The 9593-nt window shown below is 33.6% G+C and overlaps 2 protein-coding genes across 2 annotated transcripts; both read right to left on the bottom strand.

The window, feature by feature from the left end:
* Positions 1 to 360: 360 nt before the first annotated feature.
* On the bottom strand, positions 361 to 3962 carry LOC112737878 (putative tRNA pseudouridine synthase). The gene is made up of 7 exons (XM_025788027.2): positions 3619 to 3962; positions 3500 to 3535; positions 2602 to 2714; positions 2369 to 2517; positions 1938 to 2082; positions 1440 to 1850; positions 361 to 897 (listed from the first exon to the last, which is right to left on the bottom strand). Exons 1-7 carry the CDS (start codon positions 3869 to 3871, stop codon positions 469 to 471), a joined length of 1536 nt encoding a protein of 511 aa, XP_025643812.1. The 5' UTR covers positions 3872 to 3962; the 3' UTR covers positions 361 to 468.
* Positions 3963 to 4259: 297 nt separating this feature from the next.
* Positions 4260 to 9047, bottom strand: LOC112737872 (putative tRNA pseudouridine synthase). The gene is made up of 8 exons (XM_025788014.3): positions 8561 to 9047; positions 8387 to 8425; positions 7991 to 8103; positions 7736 to 7884; positions 7489 to 7633; positions 6741 to 7088; positions 5600 to 5997; positions 4260 to 5118 (listed from the first exon to the last, which is right to left on the bottom strand). Exons 1-8 carry the CDS (start codon positions 8751 to 8753, stop codon positions 5112 to 5114), a joined length of 1392 nt encoding a protein of 463 aa, XP_025643799.1. The 5' UTR covers positions 8754 to 9047; the 3' UTR covers positions 4260 to 5111.
* Positions 9048 to 9593: the final 546 nt, after the last annotated feature.

The following is a 9593-nucleotide window of genomic DNA, read 5'->3' as shown; positions in this document are numbered from 1 at the left end:
ATACACCAAAAAAGTATAAAATAAATATAAAAAATGTTATTTGTACACTAAAATTAGTCATTAATATATTTATATATATATATATATTGTTTAATTTATTTTCAATGTTATTTATATTTCAATGTGTATTTTATACTAATAGTTAATTTTGATGACTAATTTTAATATAGACTTAGTAATTAGTATAGTCGGATAAATATTTATCTAAGTAATGTGTGATGCAATCATGAAATCGTGCAAACTCACTCAACTTCAATTTGGAGTGAGTTATTAATTCAAAAGCTTCCCTAGACAGCTTTACCTGCAACAACATCCATTAAACCAATTAGATGAGACGCAAATAACATGAACATCCAATGATGCCACGATCAAGGAACCACTAGAAAACCAGCGAAGTAGGTAGCAAATGTCGGATAAATCGTGGTATGAATGTCAAGATTAAAATCATACCGAAGTTGAATATATGTCCTATTGATCTGGATCCGAATCCGATGCTAGTTTTATTCTAAAGTTTTCTTTCCAAGTTCTCCAAGCCTTTCTAACTTCATCCAATTGAGTTTCTGGAATGCTTGTATACTTGTCCAATTTCTCAACCCAAAGCTTCCATGGAGGCTTTGACGAATCTAGAAACTTGGAAACTTGAGGCAACATAACAGACACGTAGAACTCGTCCACTGCTTTCAGAATTTGTTCTGACTCGACGATAGACACCATCTCAGGCCTTGTTAAACTGCCGGCACTTGCTCTCATGCTGAAAGCATTTCCCTTCAAGATCAAAACTTCTGGCGGGGCAAGGGGGAGGACGATTCGCGAAAACTTGACGAGTGACAAAGAAAGGATGTCTCTTGGGATTAAATTGCGCTTAACTGCCACAGCAGTCCCAACCATTTTGCGTATCTGGCAATCCATTCAGAGAGCAAGGATGATAGTTAAGATCTAGATAATTTAACATATTTGACTGAACTGTTTGATATAACATGTGTTCACATCTCAGCGAACTAAGTACTGAATTGGTTCTAACTTGCCACGCTGGACATATGGCTAAACAACGTCGTTTCGTTTTGGTATTTAAACAAGGCAAAAACAAGAAAAAGGAGAAGAGTTTATATGATTTGCAAATTATTATATCTCCTTTCATTCTCCAAATGACCTTATTTTGCTTTATTTAAGGGCTAAAACGAAAATACGCTATTTAGCCATGTGTCTAACGTGGCAAAACAGAGCTAATTCAGCATTTCGTTCCTTGATTCAATGTTAGAAAGCATTCAGGGACCAATGTGGTGCCTGGAATTAAATCTCGAGAACTACTACAATGAATTTCGAATCTAAAGGACTAAAATGATGAAAATCATAAATATGAGGGACTACTATGGGAATTTAGTCCGAATTTTTCATTAAGTGCAAAAGTTATTACCAGTAAAACAGAATTAACAACTTACTTGATGAAGCATGAAGGACTCCCCCCATATATCGAGCTCAACGTAATTATATCCAAGTGATGCTTCTAACTTCCCACAAGAGCAACGGAAAATCTTTCTGAAATGAGAACCGCTTAATCTATCTGTCTCGTCAGGTTCATATAACCATCGTGCATGAACGCCTACTAGTGAGTGTTGATCACTCGAACCGCTAGATTCACTAGACGCCGAAGACTTGTGTCTCTGTTCCTTGTCGCTTAAACTAGTTGTGTTACCACTCAGAATATCATCAACTTCACTTTCCTCACTCTCAGATTCCAAACTAGACAATCTTGTTCTGTTCGACGCGCTACCTTTTCCATCGGCTCGCCTTTTATGGTAAGTTTTCCTGTACTTAGACCGTATAGTATAATTATGGAAAGGATGCTCTCCCTGAAACAATAACATCAATATTACAAGTTTACAACACAGATGAACTTCATGCCGAAAAAAGTACAATAAAGATGAATTAAGCTATACCTCAAAAACATTAAGTATCCTATTGAACTCCGAAATATGGGAATCAATTTCATCCTTACTGAAATGGCTCTGGATCCCGATAATATCAGCAGGGAGGAGATAAGAATATTTCCGCAGATTGCACTCTCTTCTGGGGTCAAATCTCCTTAAACAAGCCAAAACTTCAAAGTTACTTTAAAAAAATGGTGTATATAACATTCCTTTAAAAAATATCAGCACACTTTTATAGTTTAAATTACTTTAAAAATCATAGCCACCTAGTCACTATAAATTGTAGCCACCGGTCAAAATGAACACAATTTGTTAATTTCTTTCTTTACTTTGCTGCATCAGAAGTTTCAAAGTCCTTGTAATAATTCAGTTATTATTGTAGTATGCAGAACACTTAGAAATTGAACACTGCATAAACAATAAGATACTAATAATCTTACTTTTTAGAAGGCAATATGCTGAAAACTCGGATTGTAGGAGGAAGGTAAGAGTTAATGCAGTTCGCAAGGGAGATTCCATCATGGTCTTCTTTCCATGCACTATCCGGAATTTCCATCTTAAAGGATATCATTGTTGCTAAAGAATGAACCTATACATAAAAATGAAGTAACAACAAGCAAGTCATATAGTGAAGCGAAAAGGTACAACTATAAGTAACAAGAAGGTTGGTTACTCCTTTATCAGTTCTGCTACTTCGGCTCCATTTAACTTTGTCCAAGTCTCCGAAATTACTATCTCGGATGCCACCGGCCTTGAAGATAGCAGTTTCGAGTTCTTTCTCGATCGCTACATCATGTTCGAATTTTCTTAGCAAGAAACTCATTCATAGAGGCCAGACTGGTTTTTAGTGTATACAAGTAGTTGGAGGTTAGCATTGAAAACAGGGTAATTTCATCTGAGTTTTAAGACCAGATAATATTAGTCAATAAAATATCAAATCTCATTCAAATATGTAACATTAGGGATCATTAATTTTTATTTTCATCCATTATAGAAAGGAAAAATTGCACTCCTAATTCAAACCAATGTGATTTTACAATTTTTTTTTATCAAGTAATATCTTCCACTTTCCTTTTTTCCAATTTTAGTTTGAGTTTTGATTTTTCACAAGATTACATTTTCATTTTATACTTCATACTTGGGAACTTAGTGGAGAGTAAAGTATTTTTTTTTTTTTTTTTTTTTTTTTTTACTTAATGTTTGCTATTTTCTTCAAAGATATCCTAACGATTTTTTAATGCAATTTTGTTATAACATTTTTGGTTTATTTAATTTCATCCCTAACATTTTCAATTTGAGTCAATGTTCACCTATACATTTTTAATTTTGTCCCTAACGGCTTAGATGGAGTTAATATCAAGGCTAATTTTGACAGAATCGAAAATATTTTAGAAACAAAATTCAGGAAGTTAAATGTTAGAAATACTTTTGAAGATAACGAACATTAGGAACAAAAGCATACAAATTTAATTAATTTATCCTTAAAGAAATGTATGCATTTTAAGAATAATAATCACATAATCAATGATTGTTTTCTACTGTGAGGAGGAAGAATCAAAAGGGGGTCTTACTTGATAAGTCATGCTGATCTCGTTGCATTTGCAAACCTGTTAAATAAATAACATAAACCTCAATAAAGAATTATTAAAAAAAATTTGGAGAAAATAAGAAAAAAGATAAAGGAACTGACCTCTATAATCAGTGCCAACATAACCGACTCTCATGACAACCTTTTTCTTGAGAAAAGGTTCCCATTTTGGAAGGGAAATGGTTGAAGTTTCGGCGGAAGAACAACAAAAGCAGCTGAATTTGGATAGTGGAACTAGAACAGAAGAAGAAGAAGAAGAAGAAGACACCATTTGTGCAAAACTTGGTATCATGTTCTCTGTTAGAGTGACACGTGTTGGAACAAGATTATACGAACACGCACCATACCAAATCATCACTTCACTTCACTTCTCTTCAAGACTTGAAAGCTCAAGCTCTATCTTCTAACTTCCAACACTGTTGTTTACAGTTATAAACTGAATTCACTGTGTCGTGTTATCCTTTATCAACAATAATATAATATTATAATATTTATTTTATATTTAATAATTCATATCATCATCCATTGTGTATAAGCTTTTTTCTATTTAATAAAATAAATACTTTACTTTACAAATTACGCATTTACGTATATTACTCATTTTTGCATATTGAGCCAGCAAAAATGGATTAAAGTAAATTCCATTTATTTTCACTGTCAATAAAAACAAAATATACTAAAATATTTTTTGACACAGAAAAGATAATAGTATGAACTATTTTTTCATTTACGCAGCCATTCAAAACGAGAATACATCAACAGAAATACAGAATTTATATCAAATTTAGTCATTTACTTAAAAATAATTGAGCTCTCTAATCAAAGACAAAATATTTAGAAACATACATGAACAAAAATACATATACAGAATTGATATTGTGCCGTGTTATCATTGTGGCTGAAAGCAACTAGAAGCCTCCCCCATCTCCAATAAAAGATATTATTGAAGCAGCTTGTGGAACCTGAATTGATGTTTCTTTAACTAGCCCATGAAGTTGTCATATGGCACTTGATGGATTCCTGAGGAATCATTTTCATGGGTATTCAACTATTCAATGGCCATCCATTTAAGCCAAATTCTTCACAACATTGCTATTTGATCCAGCATTGTCCTTGAAAATGTACTCTGAAGCTGAAAGACCCTCTTGATAAACTTCAATTGAGATTTGAGTTGCTTGATTTTACATTTTATTGATTTTGAGAAATAATCCTCAATCTTCATCCAAATTTCATGGCTGAAATTACAACCAACCATCTTGTTCTTGAAAACAGGATCCATGGCGGCTAGTAACCAGAGAATAAATTGTAACCCTCTCGTGTCCATAGTTTGTACTTGGAAAATTCAATACCTGCGAGACGATCTTGTTCAGAAGCAAACTGTGAGGGAACCTTATCAGAATAGAGATGATCCTCCAAATCTTGGCCATGAATGCAGCAAAGGATTGCTGTTGCCATGTCCGGCGGTTGTTTTCACCGAGCTTGTCCCCAATTGGATTAAACGGTTGTTGAGGGAAGTAGTGTTTGATGTATTAGAATTGTTGGTAGCTTCAGGTGTGCTGGTAGCAGAGGAAGCCATGGATCTTTACATCTTAAGCTTAAGCTCTTGATACCATGAAAGGATTTGTAGAAGTTGATCAAGAAATCAAGAAAAGTAAAATGAACAGTAGAAGAAGAAAGAAAATGAAAAAGACTGAATGCATATGTTTCTGTATTTGGATATCACTCGTATGTATACAACACTGAAGTTCACCTCTGTATATATAGAAAATGTGAAAATATCTAAAAGAGGCAACAGCCAACTAGCATAACTGCTGATATCAAAAACAGTTATAACAAACCCTTAACAAACTACTCTATCTCTTTTCCTTTTGAATTTCCTATTCTATCCTTATTCTCTTCTACTACTCTATTATACTTCACAGTCCATTGCATACAGGTACACTTGTGTTATTGTTGCAAAAATCACCATTGAAAAATCTAGTGCAGCTGTATCAAAGTGCTAGCCAATGGAAGCTTCAACTAAGAGGCATGTTAGATGCCAAAAATGAGAAAAAACTGATAACAGGAGAATAGCATTCATCACCTTTTACTTTCTAATTTTTCTTTCCACGATTTCCAACCATTCCTGACGTTGTCCAACTGATTGTTCGGTATGCCTGTGTTAGCATCCAATAACTCAACCCATTCTTTCCAAGGAGGTTTTGATGGGTCCAAAAATTTGGAGACTTCAGGTAACATAACTGATGTATAGAATTCTTCAACTGCCTTATCGATTTGTTCTGATTGAACTAATTTCATCATTTCAGGCCTTGTGTATCCTGGTCTTTTTCTTATAGCGAATTTGTTTCCCCTTAATATCAGAACTTCTGATGGTGCAAGCGGCAGAATAATCCGGGAGAACTTTGTGAGAGAAAGCATTAGAATGTCTCTGGGGAGTAACATGCGTTTTACCGCCACAGCTGTCCCAAGCATTTTTCTTATCTGGTCAAAACATAATAAATTTTCTTATTATGATGCATGTGAAGCAAAGCAACAAATTCAACCAAAATCATTCATCTCAAGCAAAGCAGGAAACAAGATCACAATGCAAATAGTTAGTATTAAAAAGTTCTAGATTGGATGGTTGAACTAGTCATTGCTTAAAACAGGACATTGCTAAGAAAATAGATAGAGAATGTATATTCCAAGGTATTGTTATTGTACATAAATTCACTAGCTTACATAATATGAACATGCACATTAAAGTATTAATATAAAGTGATTGATATTTCCAGATAGGAAATAAACTCAACTAGAAGTCTAGAACAATAAGTATTATAGTCAGTTGTTTAGGGTATTGATTGAGATAATTTTCTTACATATAACTGATTCATAAATAGTCAGATTTAATTTCAATGCATTTTCAATATAAAATTTATTTGCAGTTATTTAATCATACATTACATATCATTAAAAATGTTTGACTTTTAGAATACATCCTTAAAAGTTACATTTATTGTAATATATGATTTGTTGTTAATGTGAAGTTTATTTACAATTTCACATAATAATGTATCAAATCAATCCTAAAAGTTTTCTAAAGAAAATGTGCATATCAGCATGTTATTTAATATGTGCATACTCATATGCACCTCAAGTTTTTGTACTATGAAAATCTGAAGAAATCCAGCACTAAATCTCCAAGGATAAGAAAAATTTACATAATAGTGTGGGAAAAGATTTACCTGATGCAACATAAAGGACTCTCCCTGTATGGATATCTCGATGTAACTATATCCTAGCGATTTTTCTAGCTTGCCACAAGAACACTGAAAAACTTTTCTGAAATGGGAAGAACTTAATCTATCTGCTTCCTCAGGTTCATATAACCATTTTGCAAGAATAACTGATTGAGGCTGTTGATCATGTGGACCATTTCTACTCTTATCAATAATGCCAGTGACTTCCTCATCAATATCCTCATTTTCTGACTCGGAAGCTGTTAAACTTGCACTTGTTGACGATGATTGCCTATGTGGGAACTTTTTCCTGTATTTGGACCTAGCTGTATAGTTATGGAAAGGATGCTCCCCCTATGAAGGAAACCATAGCTTGTAACTGACATCATCATGAAGGATAACAGAGTCATCCTAACTAGGTCCACCATCATCAGAGAAAGAATGTTGACCATAAAAATTCTAGCATGCTGGGTCTGTAATTTATTTATTTATTTTTGAAAAGAAATAGATATGAAAAAGCATATTATTGATAAGAGATCACATCTTAGTTACTATTTTGAATTTTGAGTCCACTCAGATTTAGGTACAACAACAAATGATGTGAAAGAACATGTATGAATCCTCATAAATTAACTAGTATCAGAAAAACTTTCATAAATAATGAACGGAACAATACAGTAAACATGAACTAAAAGGAGTATTGATTTTACAATGAAATAAAAAAGGGCAGCAAGGAGACTAGAAGACAACACACCTCGAATTCATTAAGAATATAATTGAACTCTGATATGTGGTTATCAATTTCATCATTGCTAGAATGACTTTCGATACCGATAATTTCAGCAGGAAGGAGGTAGGAATACTTCCTCAAAATGCAGTCCCCCCTCGGATCAAGACTCCTATTTCCGAGAGACCGAAACAAATAATTAGAGAGCAGCACAAAGGAGGAGTAGCGACTCAGGTTAATATTGAACATCAATGATCTTGGTTTAAAGTCTTACCGTTGCGCAGGCAAAATACTAAAAACTTTGATATCACGAGGAAGATAATAGTTAATATAATCTGCAAGGAAAAAACCATAAGGATCTTCATCCCAAGGGTTTTCTGGGATTTCCATTTTAAAGGATATCATTGTTGCCAGAGAGTGAACCTAATAAAAAGCAAGAACCAATCACATCCTAGCAGCATCACACCAAGAATCCTGAGTAGAGAGCAAATGAGTAATATAAATAAAAAGCTCGAAGATCACCAATTACCCCTTTGTCAGTTCGGCTACTTCTGGCCCACGCAATCTTCTCCAGATTCCCGAAATTATTGTCATGGATGCCACCGGCCTTGTATATAGCAGTTTCCAGCTCCTTTTCAATGGCTACATTGTTCAAATCAGAATACTTTATCTACACTCAATCAATTCCTATGATTATGTAGTTTTATTTTTATTAAAGATATAGAATTTGTACTAATCCTATAAAGTATTCATTTTTCCAAGTAAGTTTCATGCCCCACAAACTGCTTCAGCATTTCTACAAGCATGTTATAGGCATTCCAAAGAGCAACTATTCTGAACTGGGATTCTTTTTCTTTTCTCTTCCTTTTTTCTCAACAAATACAGTTACATTATGATTATAGCTCAGAAGTGAAAAGAATCATACTTGATAGTGGTGAACATTCATCTCGCTGCATTTGTAGGCCTGAAATATATAAATTAAAAGGAGCATGAGAAACAAAGGTATATATAGAAGCATAATTGTTACAAGAGTAAATTGTCAAAAGAGTTACAAAATATTTTGGCGCTTATAAGATCGGAATGTAACTAACTAACTAACCTCGGTAATTGGTGCCGACATAACCAACTCTCATAACAACTTTTTTCTTCCGAAGAGGGTGCCATACGCGTGATTGGGCGGTTGAACTTAACGGTTGAGTTGAGGATGAGCGGCAATGGAAGCGTTTCACTGATTTCGAGGCTCTTCTCAGCAGAGAGAAGAAGAGAGGGAGTTGCAGAGACAAGGTAGCCATCTCTCACCCTACACAGATCAGTTCACATTTCACATTCTACAATTTAATATTTTATTGGTTTAATTTGGATAACAACATTTGGAATTTTGGATCATATTTCACACTCCACTCGTGTAAAAAAAACATAAGAGAAAGTATTTGGAACTAATTTTTAGTTATTTAAGATTAGTTCATTCTAAAATTTATGTTTATAATCCGGAATTAGAATTAAGTCTGTGTTTGAAATAGAAATTAAGACTAAGAGATAGAGATTGAAAAAAAATTTTTTATGTTGTATTTAATATAAAGTGTATTGAATTGAATTAGTTTCGATATTTTTTTATTTAAGATAAAGTAGAGAGTGAAATATTTGAAGTTATTAAAATATTTCTAAATATAATTCAATCTTAAAATAAAATCTTAATTTCTTTTTGATATATATTTCATCTATTCTCTTTTTTTTCCTTTGCTCGAACTGCAAATGAGCATGGATCGTCCGGAAATTCTATGGGTCATGCTTTTGAAGCTACTTCATTTCATTGCCGTAGAGGTCGTCATCGTGAGATTAGCAAGCATTGGTCGACGGTTCTTTTTCTGTGTCTCTTTCTATGTCTTATTCTGTCACACATACAGATATATAAACGTATACCATGTTTCTGTTGAATGAATATTGTCTCTCTTTTCTCATGACGGTGATGATGAAAAACGAATTAGTTTGTATTTTGTACTTTATTATTTTTGAAGAATAAAAAAACTTCCTCCTAGCAGCGATGTCGACAACATTAACAACAAGTCCTTTCAGCAAGTGGCAGTAATAATGCCCCTAGCTCCACTCTTGGAAAAGTGCTGTGTGGAATCTCT

The sequence above is a fragment of the Arachis hypogaea genome, chromosome 2, assembly GCF_003086295.3.
Source record: "Arachis hypogaea cultivar Tifrunner chromosome 2, arahy.Tifrunner.gnm2.J5K5, whole genome shotgun sequence".
NCBI classification, from domain to species: domain Eukaryota; kingdom Viridiplantae; phylum Streptophyta; class Magnoliopsida; order Fabales; family Fabaceae; genus Arachis; species Arachis hypogaea.
The sequence above is the reverse complement of the archived record's forward strand: the minus strand, read 5'-3'. Positions and strand labels throughout refer to the sequence as shown.